Genomic DNA, 20293 nt, shown 5'->3' on the forward strand with positions numbered 1-20293 from the left:
AAAAACAAAACAGCACTGCCTGATGGACTGGACTGATGAACTGGAGCTTCCTCACCAGGTGATGGAGTCGTTGGTTAAAATGGAGCTGGCTATTCGCTGCATCTGTCTGGTGTCCAGCAACTCCAGACTCAGCTGAGACTCCCTGATCAAGAGACTGAACCAGTCAATGATCTGGGTGTGAGTTCCAAACCACGAAACAAGAGAAAATGCTGAAACAGATTCAATGAAAGCTCAGCAAAAGAGCATCATCATTATTCTTCAACATGAAACTTCCACTGATGCTCCTTTTAATCGAAGCTGCGCAGTTTTGTTAAAAATATAGTGTCAGTGATGGTCCTGAGGTCCTGCTGAGACTGCACTCTCTCCATAGTTTGTCCTTTTACCATCACTAAATTAGGTGTATTGGCCTTTTTTTTAGACCAAAAATCAATGCTCATGTCTGATTTTCTGTTTGTTAAGTTGCATCCTCACACCAATGGACACAGCTGCAAACAACAGGGCCATGACTGTTTTCATTTCCTTGAAAAAGACTTAAAATCAAAGATTCTTCTGCATATTTCAAGATAAAACAATCTTTATTTGTGTAAAGAATAAATAACAAAGGTGAAAGCATGCCCCCCCTGTGGACAAAAACCCATTAAAGTGTGGCTCCACCCCCTACTTTCTGCATAACTCCTCCCATTGCAGAATTTGAAACATGCCTGAAACTGCCAGGGTGGGGTGGGAGGTGTGGGGTGATCTGTGGGCGGAGAGTGGGCGGGTCAGGACGCACAGACAGAAATGATTGACAGACAGCAGCTCAGCTCACTGGCAAGATGGAAAACCAGATTCACAAAGCAGCTACGCCACAGAGCGTCTTTGAGGTGGAAGACTTTCCCTCCTGAATCTCCTCAGATACACATGAACCAGGTGGTCCTGAACGTACCAGTCTGAGCCGTTAGCGCTGTTAGCTGCCCGTCAGCAGCTCCAGCAGCTCTGGAAAGCTGTGGAGACTCACGGCAGGTTGTAGCAGCTGCAAAAAAAGTGTCCCGGTTAAAATATGTGGTTGAATTGTGTAAAAGAAAAGTCAATGAATAAAAGCCCAGCATGACACTTGCTCCTCCCAAGGTGTTTAAAAATGAATTAAGCAGGGTGAGTGTGGGTCTACAGGCCAGCTGCAGTCTAATTCACAGCCCATGTTTTTTCAGAATCTCCTGACGTATCAGGTTTTCAAAGATTTTATCACAACTGAGGTCAAAGCAACTGATCTAAATTCATGCATTGTTTGTGGACAATTAGATCTGGAGACCGGGACAACATCAGCATCTTTCCATACACTGAGTCTCCAGTGATTTCCTAAAATTCTCATAAAAGACTGGACTCAGTTCTTTTAGATTAGATTAGATTAGATTAGACTTTATTATCTCACAGTGGAGAAATTCACTTGTTACAGCAGCTCTTGTTATAGAATAAAGTACAGAGAGGCAAAATAAGGTGAACATGCATCACAGCAAGAAAGTGCAATAGAAATTATTTACAAGTCTAAGAAAAGCAAAAATATGTACCGTTATAATATAAAGATATATATATATATATATATATATACATATATATATATATACATACATACACACATACATACATACATACATACACACATACATTATATATATATATATATATATATATATATATATATATATATATATATATATATATATATATATATATATATATATACATATATACATACACACACACACACTACATCCATACATAAAATAAAATAAAATATAACAACAACCTCACAGACTATATACATATTTACATGGTGATGGTGGGATATGAAGAATATTGACATTGATAATGGGGGGTATTGCACAGTAAAATATAAATAAATATTACACAGTATTATGACTATACAGACAAGTTGTACAGTCTGACAGCAGTGGGAATGAAGGACCTGCGGTAGCGCTCCCTCCTACACTGAGGGTGTCTCAGTCTGCTGCTGAAGGAGCTGCTCAGCCCCCCCACAGTCTGGTGCAGTGGGTGAGAGGTGTTGTCCATGATGGATGTGAGCTTGGCCAACATCCTCCTCTCACCCACCTCTTCCACAGAGTCCAGCCCGCAGCCCAGGACAGAGCTGGCCCTCCTGACCAGCTTGTTCAGTCTCTTCCTGTCCCGGTCAGTGCTGCTCGCTCCCCAGCAGACAACGGCGTAGAGGACAGCAGAGGCGACCACAGAGTCATAAAATGTCCTTAGCAGAGGCTACCACAGAGACATAAAATGTCCTTAGCAGAGGCCTGCATACTCCAAAGGACCTCAGTCTCCTCAGGAGGTGGAGGCGACTCTGGCCCTTCTTGTACAGGGCGTCTGTGTGGTGTGACCAGTCCAGTTTACTGTTGAGGTGAACACCCAGGTACTTGAAACTGTCCACCCGGTCAATCTCCTTCCCCTGGATGTTCACCGGTGTGTGGGGTAGTGTCCTTCTCCGGAAGTCAATCACCATCTCCATGGTCTTACTGGTGTTTAAGCACAGGTGGTTGCGCTCACACCAGTCCACAAAGTCCCTGATGACTGACCGGTACTCCAGCTCGTTCCCCTCAGACACACAGCCCACAATGGCTGAGTCGTCAGAGAACTTCTGGAGATGACAGCTGCTGGTGTTGTAGGTGAAGTCCGAGGTGTAAAGGGTGAAGAGGAACGGTGAGAGCACTGTTCCCTGAGGGGCCCCCGTGCTGCAGACTACCACCTCAGACACACAGTTCTGCAGACGCACGTACTGTGGCCGGTTGGTGAGGTAGTCGATGGTCCACGCGGCTAGCTTTCCATCCACACCAGCTCCTTCCAGCTTCCCCCGCAGCAGCACCGGCTGGATGGTGTTAAACGCACTGGAGAAGTCAAAAAACATGACTCTCACGACGCTCCCAGCGGTCTCCAGGTGAGCCAGCGCCCTGTGCAGTAGGTAGATGACAGCATCATCCACCCCGATGTTTGGCCTGTAGGCAAACTGCAGCGGGTCCATCGCGGTGCACACCACGGAGTGGAGGTGACCGAGGATGAGCCTCTCCATGGTCTTCATCAGGTGGGAGGTCAAGGCGACGGGTCTGTAATGGTTCGGTTCCTTCGCGTGTGATATCTTAGGAACCAGAACCACACAGGAGGTCTTCCACAGGACAGGGACCTTCTCCAGGCTGAGGCTCAGGTTAAAGATGTACCTGAGCACCTCACAGAGCTGGTCTGCACAGGTCCTGAGCAGCCTGGGGCTGATGCCGTCGGGTCCTGCAGCTTTCCTGTTCTTCAGCCGCCTCAGTTCTCTCCTCACCTGGGCCGATGTAAAGGAGAGGGGGGAGGTGGAGGGCAGTGGGGGGCTGGTGGTCGAGTCCATTGGTGTGGAGTGGAGATGGGGGGTAGGTGAAAGTGGAGGTGAAGATGAAGGTGGTCGGGGGAAGGTGATGGTAGACGCTGGACTGGGGATGTGTGAAGAGGAGGGAGGGGGGGCAGAGAGAGTGGGGTTAGAATCAAATCTGTTAAAAAACAGATTTAAATCATTGGCCCAGCGCTGGTCTCCATCAGCTGTCCCTCTGGCACCACTCTGTCCAAATCCAGAGATCTCCTTCAGCCCTCTCCACACGTCCCGCGTGTTCTTCTGCTCCAGCTGCTCCTCCAGCTTCTTCCTGTAGCTGTCCTTGGCCCGCCTGATCTTATACTGGAGTTCATGCTGAACTCTCCTCTGCTCCTCTCTGTCCCCTGAAATGAAAGCCCTCTTTTTCTGGTTCAGCAGGACTTTAAGCTCAGGGGTCACCCAGGGTTTGTTGTTGGAGAAACACCGCACCCTCCGGGTTGGCACAGTGTTCTCCACACAGAAGCTGATGTAGTCCGTGATGCAGTGGGTCAGGCCATCAATGTCCTCTCCATGAGAGCTGCAGAGTGTCTCCCAGTCTGTGGTTTGGAAACAGTCTCTCAGTCTCTCATTGGCCTCATCGGTCCACACTTTCACAGACTTCTTCTGTGCCAGCTGTCTTCTCACCCTGGGTGTGTATTCAGGGAGCAGATGTACGAGGTTGTGATCAGAGCGTCCAAGCGGGGGGAGGGGGGCGGAGGTGTATGCGTCCTTCACATTAGCATACAGTAAGTCCAGCGTCTTGTTCTCCCTGGTGTGGCACTTCACGTACTGGACGAAAGTAGGGAGAGTGGCAGAGAGCGAGGTGTGATTGAAATCCCAGCTGATGAGCAGGAGGGACTGCGGGTGGCGAGTCTGCATCCGAGTCACTGCGCTGTGGAGCAGCTCACAAGCAGCTGCTGCATCAGCCGAGGGAGGGATGTACACATTAAACAGTATAACGTGTGAAAACTCCCTCGGGAGGTAATACGGCCGCATACCCACAGCGAGTAACTCAATGTCCCTGGTGCAGAGTTGTTCCTTTACACAGACGTGTGCAGGGTTGCACCATCTCTCGTTGACATACACCGCGAGTCCCCCGCCTTTCCTCTTACCACTCTCCGCCGCACTCCTGTCCGCGCGCGAAAGTTTAAATCCATCCAGGGAAACCACAGAGTCCGGAATAAGTCCATTCAGCCACGTCTCCCTTAAACACATGAGGCTACATTCCCTGAACTCCCGCTGTAGCCGGGTCAGCGCCGTGAGCTCGTCGGTCTTGTTTGAGAGGGAACGAACGTTTCCCATAATCACGGAGGGTAAATATGGCCTGTACCTCCGTTTCCTCTCCTGGAGCTTTCTTCCTGCTCTGCAGCCTCTTCTTTTTCTCCGTATCTCCGCGGGAATCTCCGGCTTCTCCGCGTAGAGAAGAGCAGTGCCGCTCAGAGCTAACAGCTGGTCCCTGGTGTAAACAATGGCGCCGTGGCTGAAACCAAAGGTGTCCCCCGCCGAAGTTTGGAAAAGTACCAAAAGAAGCAGAAATCCAAATAGAAAAACAATAAAAGTAGGTTTCCCATGTGCAGAATTGCACCTGGTACTGACTACTGTAAAGGAAAAAAGAAAACCACGTCTAAAAACCATAGAAAACACTAAAAAAAGGAATAGAGAAGGCAGAGCCGCCGTAGCACGCAGCTGCTCGCACAGCGCCATGTTTAAGGATTTGCACAGTATTGAAGAAGTCGGCCACAGATGTTATCTGGTCCGTGACTTCTGCTAACCTTTGTACAGGAGAAAGCCTTTTCAACATCTCTCTGTTCCACACGATTTCTAAAATCAAACATGTTAAAGCAACTATAAAAACAATAAAGAGTCAAATCAGACTATGATTTGAATCCAGTCAGTTACACTGGTTCTGTTTATTTTCCTCTGGAGGCCAGCAATAGTTTTTATACTGGTCCGAGCAAAACAAAGGCTATCAGTGGCCATTTTGTCCTTCATGAAGCCTTAAAATTCTGCTTGGCATTTAGGATAGACACTTTAAGTTCCTCTCCTAAAGCTCCAGCAACTGGTCTCCTCACTTCCCAGACGTTTCCAGAAGAAGATGCTACACCATGAATATGAACTCATATTTTCCACGAAATGGTAAAATGTCTCAGTTTTATAAATTCTTTATTAAATATGAGTTGATGAGATTTGAAAATAATTTAATTGTTTTTATTTGTATTTTACACAGACACCCAACTTTCTAGGGAACTGAGGCTTGAGTATAAATACAAGTTAAACCTTTTATATGTGTATGCATAATGATACCAAATATATGTGGTCTTTACCGGTATACAGGTGTGTGGTAACACAATGCCAAGGAGGAAAGACATCAGCATTGATCTCAGAGAAGCAGGCCTCGTTTAGCAGGTTAAATGTTAAAGTCCAGTTGGAAACAGACTGAACCAGTGTGGCTTGTTGGGAAGGTTGCTGGAGAAAAAAGAACATGCAGGCTTAAGCTAGAAAAGCTGCATCTGGACAAACCACCAGACTTCTGGAACCAGGTCGTCTGGACAGACCAGACCACAGTGGACACGTTTGATCCTTAAACGCCTCACAGCAGCTGTCAGCACGGTGGTGGAGGGATGATGGTCTGGACCTGTTCTAGAGTCAGATGTGAGTCCATCTACAGACCCCTAAAGCCTGGCTGGAACTGTCTCATGCAGCAGGACAAAGATCCCAAACACAGCAGATCTACACCAGAACCAGGTGTTGACCTGGTCCAGTCAGAGTCCAGACCTCATCCTGACTACAGGAACCAGACAGGTTGGAGGGGGGGGGAGGTCTCAGGGTGGTCCAGAGTCCAGACCTCATCCTGACTACAGGAACCAGACAGGTTGGAGGGGGGGGGAGGTCTCAGGGTGGTCCAGAGTCCAGACCTCATCCTGACTACAGGAACCAGACAGGTTGGAGGGGGGGGGGAGGTCTCAGGGTGGTCCAGAGTACAGACCTCATCCTGACTACAGGAACCAGACAGGCTGGAGGGGGAGGAGGTCTCATTGCGGTCCAGTTAGAATCCAGACCTCATCCTGACTGAGATGTTGTGGTGGGACTTTCAGAGACCTGCAAACCTTAATGATCTGAAGCAGCAATGAGAAAGACTGAAAACTTCATCCATTTCAGCACCTTATTGCTACTGGAACCAGTTTTTGGTTAATTTTTGTCCAAAAACTAATAAGAGTTTATCTGAGGTTGTATTTACCTCATTTATAAACAACCAGCATCAGATGATACCATGTTGTGGAGACAGTGGAGAGCTGTAGTTCCTGACAGTGACCACTGGAGGGCAGTGATGAGTTGGAGGATGTTGTCTCTGTTTTACAGGACTGTGTTCAAACTGAAGCCCCTGACAAGAGGACTGGCCCCATGCAGGGCAGTTGCTAGGAATTCTGGGCCCCCAGAAGGAATATCGCCATGGGCTCCTCTGCCAGAGGACTGTCTTTTTAATGTCTGTTAATGTTCTTGACGGTGCCTGATGTAATGCACCCAGTTTTTTTTGTCTTTACAATGTGGTAGTAGTATTGTGTAGTAGTATTGTGTAAATGGTGTATCATTAGTTGTCTCATTTCTCTGATTTTCATGTTATGGTACCCATAACTACTTAAACCACGTTATTACACCTCTGGTTGCAAACACATTTTCAATAAACCATTCAACAAATAGCTCATGGGTATTTTACTGTGAACAATCAAGCGCTGGTGTGATAAAAACAACATCTTAAAGTGTCCCGTTTTTTGTCCCTTAAACAACTTCCTTCTCTATCTGAAGCAGCCTTGCTTTGGGGACATGGCCTGGCTCCGTCAACAACAGCGACTTAAGTAGTGTTATAAATAAATTTAGCCTATATTTTGCTATTGATTATATAAATGAAATAACTAATGCGTTGATTAAGGTCTTAGTAATTACCAGTGGTACAGCAGTTTACTAATAAACCAAACAGCCAACCAGAGTCTGTCTCACCCGCACTGGACGGCTGGAGATGAAGGTCTGCTGCTTTTGGGTCGGACTCAGACCGTTCTGGAGCAGGAGAGCATAAAGGCTTATTGTTCCACTATATATTGTTTTTGTGAACATTAAATGTTGTATTTCATGGAAACCGATGAACTAAACTAGTCTTGGAATACACAAAATCTAAATGTGCTTCTCAGTACCGGAGCTCTGCAGACACTTTCACTTTGCCATGTGGAGGTCAAGCTCTGTAACATGACCCCTGCCTAAAACCCGTGTCAGGAGTGTAGTTTCAGTAAACACTCGTGTAGGAGGGAAAAAACAACTAAGTGATGTCAACCTTGAAAGGCAAGAAGTATTTGGTGTCTTTTATTTTTTATTGCTTTGAAAACCAAAAATATTTGAACATTTAACTTTATTTAACTTTTATTATTATTATTTTTTATTTATCCCACCAATAACAAAATGGTACAAGACTAGATTTGAACACATAATAACGTAACTGACCTTCACCTAATGCTCATAATTACTGAGCAGAACTTGAATGCATCATAATACAATTCAGTGCAGCACATAACTAAGTGAATGCTGCTGGAGCTCTGACTTAGTAGTTCAGTCCTCACCAGAGCCGCACCATTAAATCCTCCATCTTCTCGTTCCAGTCACGCTGACCGAGAGACAGCGTGTGAAACACAGTCCACTGTAGCTGGCCTCCACATCAGCAACGTTGTTAGTTACAGTAGGAATCGTTGCTCTACGAGGACCTGGCCACAGATAACGAGTGAACGACCACGAAGTCATTTCAGCCCTCTGTAGTTTACTCTCACCACTGGAGAAGAGATGCCTGATATTCTGGCCCCTGCTCTGGTCCTACTCCTGGCCTCCCACTCAAGTCTTTTCTGGTTTGTCTTTTTGCAGGAACCATCTTATCCCCCTAAAGTTCGCACAAATTCCCACAGGAAGAAGGAACCGTGGACGTGAGGTTAATGAAATGGTTAGAACTAAAATATTGAAAGACTTTGTGGCTTTAACTCATATGCATTAGCATTAATATATAGCTATTAGTTATAGGCATCAGAATTTATTCATGGAGCCTGGGGTGTGTGGGGGCCCTTACAGCTGCCCTCACCTTTCCCTACTTTACGACGGCACTGGCCCCATTTCCACAAATAAACACCACACAGACGGTTTTTGGATGAAAAATGAAGTTTATTACAAACAACGACAGAGAGCTGTTAGCAGTCAGTTAGCAGCTGTTAGTTCTGTACAAATAACACTGTTTGATTGGTTAGTTGAGTGTGCCAGGTGGCAACAAGGCTAGGTCTCAAACAGCACCCTACGCCCGCAGTGCACCAGCTCCCACGTCGCAGTGTGCTATCCTCCACCTTAAACCCTGCTTAGAGCACTATCCTCCATCGTCACAAGCCTTTGTAGTGCAACATTTTCCACCTTAAACATTAAATCATGTTTCATTACAACCATTTGTGTAGCACTTTGTCCAGCCATAAACTCTTCATAGTGCATAACTTCCTTCTCCTCAGAGTGCACCGCCCCATCTTGTGCCATTCCTAGTTCTCTACAATCCACCCCAAACCCCCTCTATGCACTCCGAGTTAAGTCTTTTCACTTTGCATCGACAGTCATGACGCTGACATGAAAACAAAATCCTTCTCCATAAAACAAAGTTTCAGTTCAGCTCCTGATTAATGATTAATTTTTAAATGTTGTGCTCATCATTTTTCTCAACGTATGAATGAACCCCGTACCATGAATGAAATTCTGTCAGTCTGCTGACTTCAGACGATCAGGGAGTAGTGGCCCTTTAGACTGCTTCCTGGTCTCTCTCCCATCTGGACAGAAGCTTTTCTAAAACTCCTGAGCACTGATCCTGATCAAGATGCCGTCAGACCATGAGGATCTTTACTGGGTGGCACATTTTCTATCTATCTTAGCATAGTTCTCACAGCCCATTTGAGCATTACAGGAGGTCTTCGGTGGCTCTGAACCCATATCAGCTGACTGATCAGCTGTTTCCGGATCAGGGTGCTTGGTTTTTACTGCTTCAGCCTGCCTGTGTTTGCAGCTTTTCTCTAAGGATGTTACAACCATGGAAAACTGTGTTTAACAGGGTTTCTTTGACACATGCTGAAGCTAATTGGCTTCAAAATGTTCCCACAGGGCTGACTTTTTTCTTTTAAAAGCAGAGATAAGATGCTGTTGGTCAGATTTGCTGCATTTGTTCAGCTTCATACATCAACAGATGCTCATCAAAACGGTTTATTATGAGGAGGAAAATGTCTGGAGGTGAGCAGCTGTCAGCAGAACACCTGCATGGACTGAACTTCAGCACAAGATCATCACAGCTGCACAGAAATTATGATTTAGAATAGTTTTTTAAAGGATCATAATATAATATATAAATGGACTTGATCAGTGTCATGTCTGCAGTTGATGCTGCCATGCAACCCCAGCTCCACTGTAAATACAAACAGGACACAATGGTTTCCAGGATCTCATCAACTCAGACTTTGTTCCCAGTAGAAGATAAACAGTTAACCTGGTTAGTTGTCCAGTGCTCCTCCAGGTGTTTCTGCTTTGTACCATCATCATCAGCTCATGTTTTCCACCAGTTTTATCTGATATGTTGGTCATCTTATACTGGGAATGAAATATGACCTGATGAGACTGATAAATCACTGTATTCTGGTTTTATTACATTTTAAACAGAGTTCCAACTTTTAAGAACTGGGTTTGTAAAACATTGCTGTCAGTGTTATACGGACCTGTGGTCTCAACTGAGCTGAATCTGAAGATGTTGACAACAAAACTGAAGTTATTTAACCACATGTTCATGTGAACACTGACCTCAGACAGACTCGAGTGAGACACAGCTGCCCATTAACACAAAGTGTTCCACTTTTAACCCTTGAAGGTGTGCTACGCGTCTCCTACGGCCTTCGTAGCGCACTATGCTAAACCCTCGCCGCTCTGCGGAGCACCAGCCGGGCTGCACAGCTCCTTAAGGACTGGGGTGTTGTCCGAGAATGGCACCAGAGAAACCAAGACAGAGAGACAGAGAGGTAGAGAGAGAGACAGGTAGAGAGACAGGTAGAGAGCAAGTAGACGGTTACTGCTTCCGTTTCCATAGAAACAGCCAGTCACAGTTGGGCTGCTGCTGTCTGACGTGCGGGCGGAGACAGACGGCCCGGGACGAGCAGCTGGACGTCCGGTCTATGTACACAAACGGGGATGCATAATCAGAATATCCAAACTAACCGGAGCCGAGGCCGCCGCTGACGGCTGCCATGGTAACCGGGTGGCGGCAGCAGCTCCAGTGTGCTAAAAAGACAAAAAAATATATAAATAAAAAAAAAATAATAATAAAAGGGGGTGTCACCGTAAACACGAGTCGTCATGGCAACGCTACACCGGGACACCACCTAACACACACACGGGACGGCGCCACAGCCTCACGCGCCGCCTCTCACGCACACACATTTTAATATGACAAACAGTTCCTCTGATTTTTTCTACTGAGGTGAAAAACAGACTCTATTAATCTGAATTATTATAGTCTTCATCGTAATCTTCCTCTTGAGTAGTGGTGGTGTGTGTGTGTGTGTGTGTGGGTCCTCAGTCTTTATACACACTATTAACAGGACGACACTCAAAGAGCTCATTTCTGATTGGCCAATGGGTCTTTATGCCTCTTTTCTTTTTTTTTAACACTGTCTCTGGTTGCTATGGCAACGGCAGCTTCCTTGCATCCCATTGTCTTGGGACCATTGGGTTGTTATGTTTGTAATGTGTCGCGGTCATGTGACCTTCCCCTGCTGACACACAGGAAATAGTTTGTGAAGTTATCAGAGAGTGTGATTGGCTGCTCCGGGGGGAGGGGGCTTGATGGTGGCGTCTGATTGGATGAGGTGAGGGCAGAGGAGGAGAAGGTGGGGAGTGTGTTTTTTGCTCAGGGTTGAAGCACCAGGAAGGCGGGAGGGGACCAACAGCACCTGCTGCTGTGGACTTAGCACTGAGCAGCGGTCAGAGCCTGAAGTGTGTCGTTGATGGCAACGCCAACATGTCCGCTTCCCAACTATCGAGGGGTCGCCAGTGGATCACATGTAAGATTCCGTGTCCCATGATTGTTAAAGGCGCTTGTTCATCCTGCTGCCATGCTTCCGTCATGTCCCGTACAGGACCATCCCAGCACCAGGAAGGGTTGGGGACCTTTGATTACGACTGGTCCACAAACACGGACCTCCAAACGGGATTCGTTGGTGTAAATGATTCGTCATCAAGTCATTTTTAAATGCTTTCAGCTTCTCAAACATGCACATTTTCAGCTTTTTCTTGCATGTAAAATGTGCATCTTTGGGTAAACTGGAATTTATTGTCATTGATTAATGAACTGGCAGTTGGTTGATGCTTCAAAATCGGGAAAATAACAGTTTTACTTCACAGCCCAGTTAGTTTTTTAGACCATAATTAACAATAAATCAATAATTTTCCATTTTCATTGTTTTATCACCTGAAAAGCTGTTTATGTTCTACGGGGATGAATTCATAGTATTTGGAATTTGTGTTGTATGTATGGAAACATTTTTATATTATAACGGAGTTTTTCCATCACTAACAGTCAGTCAGCATATCAGCCTCGAATAAAATGGATGTCTTAGAGAACGGAAAGCCACAAGGACCATTTTTGAGTTTTCGGGTGTTTTAAAGATGAATAAGTTTGGACTAAAACTTCTGATAACGTCCTTCAGAATGACTTGACTGCATACGAGGAACAACCATCTATTTCATCTGGACTTCATGGCCTAAAAAGAAAATAAGTAGATCTATATTGTGGTTTATTAGTAATGCAGGAAAAGGCCAGAAATGTCGGCCATTTCTAGGACTATAAATTCAGGTGAAAGGTTGATCATGTGTAACCTCACAGCTTCAGGTGATCAATAATGTTATTGTTGACAGTCTGAACAGGTTGGCGCTGCCATCTTTATGCCCCCCGCCAGAAACTGTAAACCAGACTCTGACCCTGCAGCCAGTGTGTGTTTGTGTGTGCGTGTCATTGTGTTCTGAGCACGCTCCGTGGCACCCAGCCCTCGGCGGCGGGGGAGTCGCTGTTGGCCGGCCGGTAAACCAGACTCTGACCCTGCTGGTTGGACGACAGGATCTGGACCTTCTCTCCCCGGAACACCGATATCTCGTCTTCCCGCACCGCCACGAAGTCCTGCAGCACCAGAACCAGCTCCTGTGGGGACAGACGGGGTTTTAGTTGCAGGTCCTGGGACAAAAATGGACGATAATTCAGGTAATCCAAACCTGGTCATCCTGCTCGCTGTCGGCAGGAGGCTGAGTGGCATGGCCGTTGGGAGTGGGCGGGGCTGACGGTGGTCGTCCAGACGATAGCGGACGGGTCACAGTGATGCCGCCTTCTTTCCTCTGGTACTCGATAGGAGACTGGAGAGCTGCAACACAGTGTAAACCATCAAAACCCCTTCAGTCAGACCTGAGGACGTCACCGGATTTAAGGTGAAGGAAGGTGATAACGGCTCAAAGGGAGGAGGTTTCAGGATGCTTCAGGGATGCTTGAGGAGAGTTTTAGTATGATTAAAGCTTCCAAGAGGATGTTTAGGAAGCAAATAAAGAGTGTTCAAGTGACCAGAAGGACTCTACGTATCAATAACAGTTTTGGATTTCTTGATGCTGAAGTCAAACATTTCAAATTGTCAAAAATCACTTAAAAGAAGCTCAGTTAACGTCAAATATCTCCAGAGACTCCGGAAAGATATTTATGGATGAGTCTGAGGTTTTGGAGTCTTTCAGGATGGAGGATGTTTGGTTTCTACAAGGTTCAGGGAATTTAAGATGATTTAAGGGACATTTAATTGTGAATTTCAGGGACAAACATGTTGAAGTTGTGACTGAAAACAGACAAAAGGAGCTTCACATGGCTTTGGGGGTGATTTAGCTTGATTCAGGAGGTGGAAAATGATTAAAGGTGATGCAAGGACGACCCGACGTCTGCAGATGAGTAGAAAATGTCTTTAGGGAACTGAAACGATTCAAGATGTTTTGTTGGGGTTTAAAGTCCATTTAAAAACGTTCCAGGAAGAAATACGAACAATTTAACAGAGTTCAAGTGTGTTCCTATAAAATTAAATAATGCAAGGATATTTCTAAAAGTGAACGCTTGACGTGTAGTCCGGGAAGATGGCCGCTGGTTTGCCTCCATCCTGTACCGGGCTTTGCGCTCCGGCTCAACGCAGAACCTCGACACAGTGTTGGTGGAAAAGGAGCTCAGCGATGATAACCCGAGGTTTCCCGTCAGGTCTCTGTGGTACAAGACTCCTGAAAGAGAGATCAATAGGGACTAGTTTCTCCAGGTGCAGGTCAGCTGTAGAGCCTGAACTCGGCTCCTCTGGTATTCCTGTGATCCGAACATAGCCGCACTCTTCCCTCCATGTCTTCATTCTTTTCTTTTAATTAACTTCGGTTCTCAGCCTGTAGAGTAGTGACCACTGGACCATGTTGGCCTGCTCTCCGCCAGGTCCCTGACAGTGGACTTCAGGCTGGTGATTTCAGAGCCGACTGCTGCAGCATCATTAGAAATTTCAGGCCTAACTTCTGTTAGTTTTTGAGGAAGCTAAAATCCTCTGCCGGTGCCTCTCTCAACTGAAAGAACGACCGCGTTCGGATCTTCGGCGTCCATTTCTGCGTCAGGCCGCGTTGGTGGAGGGTTGTCTGACGGCTGAAGCTTGTATTCCCGTCACCTCCGGCCTGGAGCAGGTGGGGCCACAGTATTTACTTAACTGTATTTACTTCAGCAAAACAAACCACACGCCCTACTCCATTGTTGGCTCACTAGCCCCAACCATTACACACAACTAATTAAACTGTGTGGTTTCTTTAGGCAAGTTTAAGAGATTAAAGGATGTTTTTCAGGGAGCTGGACTCACCTGACAGGAAGTTGTTCTGGGCGTCCAGCAGTGCGGCGATGGTTTCCGCCCAGGTTATCTTGATGCTGGCGCAGGATGCCTGCAGAGTGAACCGTTCCGCCGAGCCGCGGGACCACAACACAAACTTACAGGGGTCGCCATCCACACTTTCCTGCATCGCCAGGTAGCTCACCTGATCACACACAAGCATGACGATAGATTTGGTTCAGTGGCAGCAGCCCTAAGGTGCTCTGATCCCTGCAGGACAAGGTTCAGGTCTGGACTCACCTTGATGCTGTTCTTGAACTGGTATCCCGGGTTGCTGGAGCCTTTTCGCAGCAGCTCGCTGAAGATGACGATCTGCTCAAAGAGGAAAACTCTGCGCTCTTTGCTGCGAGACAAAACTCCTCCGTCCTGCTCCCAGACGCAGAACGTTTCCTGCTGCAGCAGCTTCCCCTGAGACGTCAGCTTTCCCTGAACAACACACAGAGTCAGAGTTCACGTTTCCGTGCAAAACATCCACAATGCTAGAAAATGACCTGAAGGCTTGTTTCCATCTCATTCACATGTTGCCTGATCGATGAGATGAAAGCTGTTACACAGGATGACCTCAGCTGTATTTATGTACACTATTATCCAATTAGACTTTTTTTCATTTTAAAAAATAAATGTATTTTAGAATTTACGTTTTTTAAGGGAACTATGGACCTTCTACAGTATTTAAAGCTACAAAGCATCTAGCAGAGCTGCAGCTTCCAGCTCCGCTGAGCAGGTGTACCTCGTATCCCTGCAGGCGTCCCAGGTTCATCATGTCGTTGCAGCGTTTGGGAACCAATGACATCAGCTCCACTGCTTTCTGTACACACAACACGCACAGCCGCTAAATATTACAAAGCTTTGTGATCTACCACAGGGCGATGATTCACCATCCTTAGTGAATCATTTATCATCTCCTTCACAGAATCAGCTCTTTGTCTCCTTCTGCTCTTTGGATATAAGACAGAAACAGCTGTAACATAATATTTCATGTCCTTGTTCTTACTGAAGTTTTACATCTCAGAGCAAAATGATACAAAATTATAGTTAAATTTGAGAAGAATTAAGCAAGAAAAACTAGATTTTACAAGCGGAAACTAACCAACCAATAACACACTGATCAGAAACGTATCAACGAACATCAGCATGTGGCAGAAGCCAAACAAGAATAAATATTTCAGTTATACTTTCAAAGAGGGGTGGAGCTTACCTACACCAGCCACCAGGGGGCAATCAATGTTTTTTTTTTTTACTGCACTTTATTTACTGTGGCCAAGTCGTAAGATAACTTTAGAAATGATCCTCAGAAAAGTGAAGATTCAGGGACTCACCTCGATCTCCTCACAGTCCAGTCCGGCTTTGGATGTGTATTTGAGAAAATCCTGAAAAACAAATAGAAACAGATCATTCAGGTCTGTCAAAATCAGTTAAAGTTGTATCATATACTCACCCCAAAACCTACTGTTAAGAGAACCCCAGGAGTTTCTCAAGAAACTGTCCCGGGCTCATAGACATTTGGTTAAATTACCTCCAAAAAAGCAGCTGAAATGTGATGTTAAATGACTTGAAGAAACAGGACAGATCAAATACTCAGCTGTTAATGGAAGCACAAATTATACTAAGAACTCCAGAGCCAAAGAGGGCCGAGTCAAATCCAGAGTCAAGACCAACCAGTCCAGACTGGTTAAAACCTGTTAGTTCTGAGTCAAGGCAAGTTATTCCAGACACAAGCTCAAGATCAGTAAGACAAAAATACTAAGTGTAGATCCTAGTCCTAAGTCGAGTTCCAAGTCATGACAAGTACTGAATCAAATCTTTAATGAAGGTAATCAAACCAACAAGTCCCAACTCAAAGGTTAAAGTTCAAAACCAGAGTCACCATTTAGTTTGTGAGTCCAAACCAACAAGTTACAGATCAACCATCAAGTCAAGAAAACAGGCCTTGACTCAAGGCCGGAGTCAAGTCCAGATTCACTGACAACAGGTCCAAGTCAAGACCATCAGGTCAGCTGGTCTAATCCCCAAGTTTTATGTCAAAGCCAGTAAGCCCAAAATACAGATCGAGCCAACTGTCTCTAAGTCATAACAAGCAAGAACTGAATCAAATCTTTGATAATGTTATGGCTGAGGCGTGGATGTAAGGACCCAAATCCAGGACAGAGAGGCAGACGGGTGCAGGAATGAAGCTTTTAAAGGACAACTGAAACCAAGGAGTTTCAACACAGAGGTGAACTAACAGCGAGCAGGAGAAGCAAATGAAGCCAGCTGTACAATTAACAGAAACTTAAACAGAATGCAACACGCTGGGGAAGGAACTACAAAATAAAACAGGAAACCAGACAAGATATGAACCCACATGACAGTAAGACGAAACCAAAAACACACAGACCATGACAGATAAAGGCTAATCTTAACCAAGTCCAGGAAACGAGTTCCTGTCTACAACCATCTGGGCCAAGTTTAAGACCAAAAAGTCTAAATTACATTCAAAGTCTGTTTTAAAATACAAACTTGAGTCCAAAGTCTAGACAAACACATTCTCAATTAAACAACCCCATAAAAACCTGAAAAATCACATCCATGGACCCCTTTGTAGACAATAAAACATATAACATACACTTTCAATCCCTATAGAGACACTTCTATTTAAATGACTGCATACTGTAGCGGTTCAGTCTCAGTGGACAGAGCCTCAGTTTATAGGTCAAGCATACCTTGAGCAGCAGCTGGTACTTGGTGATTCTCTGGATGGGTTTGATCAGATAGTCGCTGATGGACATCCTGCAACTGATCTCATGCTGGATCTCCTGCAGAAAGACAGAATAAGACAGATGTTTGCTGTCTGTCCACACCCAACAAAAAGCTACTGATTTAGGAGAACCTTCACATAAAACAGTTTAACTCTGGTGTTTGTTTATCTTTCTTTAACCAGGATGTTTTTAAAGATCAGTTATTTGAAAAAACTGATCAAAAGCATAAAAAAGGAAAAGAATAAAATACATAACAAAAGCATAATTGTGTAAAATTGTTACAGTGTATAATATCTGTGGAGTTAAACAGGTTTAGAGAATCATAAAGGACGAATAAAAAGGACCAAAAACTAACACTTTACCTCAAAGAACGTCTCATATTCGATGACGATGAACTCTGACCTCGGCTTGTTCTGACAGTAAACTATGTACATGTGCAGTCGGCGCTCCTGCATAAACACAACACACACAAACACATCAACAACTGACTGGTAGACAAATCAGTCTGGTTCTCATGGTAAAACCACAGAACCACTGGGCCAGTCTGGTTCTCTTCTGTAACAGCTGTGAAATACTGAAAAGGTCCAGAGTTCTTTCAACCACTCTTTAGGCAACATTTTGCCCTTAACAAGACTGGAAACTCCAGAGTTGAGCGCAGGTCAAGTATTTAGTAAAGTTCAAAGCCTAGGTTTGCCTCCAAAACGTATTCGAAATCCAGTTTTTAAAGTGACTACAAATAAGTCCTGTACCAGGTCCCATGTCATAAAGTTCCAAGTCAAGATGGCACCAAAGAAACCAAGACAGAGACACAGAATGGTAGAGAGAGAGACAGGTAGAGAGCAAGTAGACGGTTATTACTTCCGTTTCCATAGAAACAGCCAGTCACAGTTGGGCTGCTGCTGTATGACATGCAGACTATAGTCATGTCCTCTGTCAAGTTAGATCTAAGCTCAAATTCCAGCCCAGAGTTAGGATCAGAACTATCAACACGAAACAAGTTCCAGCTATAGTCCCTAGTCAAAAACCGACTTAGATCCAAGCTCAAATTCCAGACCGGAGTCAAGATCAGAACTATCAACATATTTCAGCCCAGTCACGCCCATTTTAGGACCAGTCATGGCCCATATTTCAGCACAGTCACAGCCCATATTCAGGCCAGTCATGGCCCATATTTCAGCCCAGTTACGGCCCATATTCAGACCAGTCATGGCCCATATTTCAGCCCAATTACGGCCCATATTTTAGCCCAGTTACAGCCCATATTCAGGCCAGTCACAGCCCATATGTCGGTCCAGTTACAGCCCATATTCAGGGCAGTCACGGCCCATATTTCAGCCCAGTTACGGCCTATATTTCAGCCCAGTTATGGCCTATATTCATGCCAGTCATGGCCCATATTTCAACACAGTCACGGCCCATATGTCAGCCCAGTTACGGCCCATATTCAGGGCAGTCACGGCCCATATTTCAGCCCAGTTACGGCCCATATTCAGGCCAGTCACGGCCCATATTTCAGCCCAGTTACGTCCCATATTCAGGCCAGTCATGGCCCATATTTCAACACAGTCACGGCCCATATTTCAGCCCAGGTACAGCCCATATTCAGGCCAGTCATGGCCCATATTTCAGCCCAGTTACGGCCCATATTCAGGCCAGTCACGGCCCATATTTCAGTCCAGTTACGGCCCATATTCAGACCAGTTACAGCCCATATTCAGGCCAGTCATGGCCTATATTTCAGCCAAGTTACGGCCCATATTCAGGCCAGTCATGGCCCATATTTCAGCCCAGTTACGGCCCATATTCAGGCCAAATATTATTTTCAGTATGGGAAGAGTCAAGACCAATAAATTCTGGGTCAAAATGAAGTTTTGTCCTTTAAGTTTATGTCCTCACTCTTAACTCGTTAACACGACTTTGTGAATCAGACCTGTTGAGTCCAAATCCAAGTCCTCTGATGGAAACCTCTAACATCACAATCACATCCCAAGTCAGGACCAACAAGTCCTAATCCAAATCCATGACTAAATACTAATGACAGCAATTAGATCACCAAAGTCATGATCACCAAATAACATTCAAAGTTTAGTCCAGGTGTAGGCAAGTTCAGGCCTAGAGAGCAGGTTTTTGATGTTTCCCTCCTCCAGACACCTGATTCTAATTAAATGGATCCTACAGCTTATTTGGTTCAGCTCAGTGACACGTTCATTTGAATCAGGTGCTTTGAAACAGGGAAACATTGAAAACCTGCAGGACTGCGTCTCTTTAGGACTCAACTTTCCTACCCCTTGTTTAGTCCTACATCAAGTTTAGAAGTAAGAAAAATAAATCAAAGCTCAATTACTGAGTCAGAACTAATATATTCCAACCAGGTTCTGTGTAAAGTCCAAAGTTCAGCTGCCAGTTTCCAGTCAGACTCTGTGACTTGTATCAAGAAGAGTCAAAACCAACAAGTTCTGACTCAGGTAGCAAGCCAGGACCAAAGATTCTTTCTATTGCAATCCCAGGGTCAGGGCTCTGTTGAAGCTCCCCTCTAAGATCACCAAGTCCAAAGTCAAACGAAAGTCCATTATCCATGTCCCCATGGTAATCTGTAATGTGAGTGGACTCACGTGTCTGACGAAGAGGTCAGCCAGCAGGTCATGGTTCTGGACACAACGCTCCAACTCCACCAGGAAGAAGCTGAAACAGAAACTCACAGTGAGTGTGACTGAGGTTAGAAACATCTGTGGGTTCATGTGTGTGCGTCACGGACTCGCGGTGCCAGTCGTAGATCTGCTGGATGTTGCCGAACACGATCTTGTCTTTTCCTCTCATGTCCTCAGGAATCCCTCTGACCTCCAGTCTGGACATGAAGCCCTGAGAGAGGAAAGCAGTTCTGTCGATGGGTTTTTCTTTATGGCAGTTTATATGCCGGGAATCATGATTTACTTTTAAGCCTCACCTCTACGATCACTCCCAGATCCTTCACATAGTCCTTCTCTGATTGAACCATCTCATTGACAACAAACCTGCACAGACACACAATCGTATAGTTCACATATTTCCTTTCAAACTCAAACCTTTACATAATGAACTTTCTGCAGATCTTACATGCGTCCTCTAAGTGCTTTGTTTCTCTGTTCGGTGTCTGACTCGTTGGATCCCTGATCAGAGTCCAGGGCCTGAGGAGAGACAATGACCTTTCAGTTTGTTTCTCTTAGAAGTTCTACATTTAA

General features: G+C 45.4%; 1 protein-coding gene across 1 annotated transcript in view; it reads right to left on the minus strand.

Annotated features, from left to right (window-relative positions):
• Positions 1 to 8536: 8536 nt before the first annotated feature.
• LOC121635531 (kalirin-like) overlaps positions 8537 to 20293 on the minus strand; it is a 56252-nt gene continuing 44495 nt past the window's right edge. The window contains exons 46-57 of the mRNA XM_041978733.1: positions 20169 to 20239; positions 20020 to 20086; positions 19831 to 19934; positions 19688 to 19757; positions 17438 to 17524; positions 17040 to 17132; positions 15657 to 15707; positions 15068 to 15145; positions 14578 to 14763; positions 14311 to 14482; positions 12674 to 12819; positions 8537 to 12602 (exon numbers count right to left, since the gene is read on the minus strand). Of these exons, the coding sequence (XP_041834667.1) occupies positions 12417 to 12602; positions 12674 to 12819; positions 14311 to 14482; positions 14578 to 14763; positions 15068 to 15145; positions 15657 to 15707; positions 17040 to 17132; positions 17438 to 17524; positions 19688 to 19757; positions 19831 to 19934; positions 20020 to 20086; positions 20169 to 20239 (1311 nt within the window). The 3' untranslated portion in view covers positions 8537 to 12416. The remainder of the gene's footprint in view (positions 12603 to 12673; positions 12820 to 14310; positions 14483 to 14577; positions 14764 to 15067; positions 15146 to 15656; positions 15708 to 17039; positions 17133 to 17437; positions 17525 to 19687; positions 19758 to 19830; positions 19935 to 20019; positions 20087 to 20168; positions 20240 to 20293) is intronic.

Source organism: Melanotaenia boesemani, chromosome 24, assembly GCF_017639745.1.
Source record: "Melanotaenia boesemani isolate fMelBoe1 chromosome 24, fMelBoe1.pri, whole genome shotgun sequence".
Taxonomy (NCBI): Eukaryota; Metazoa; Chordata; class Actinopteri; order Atheriniformes; family Melanotaeniidae; genus Melanotaenia; species Melanotaenia boesemani.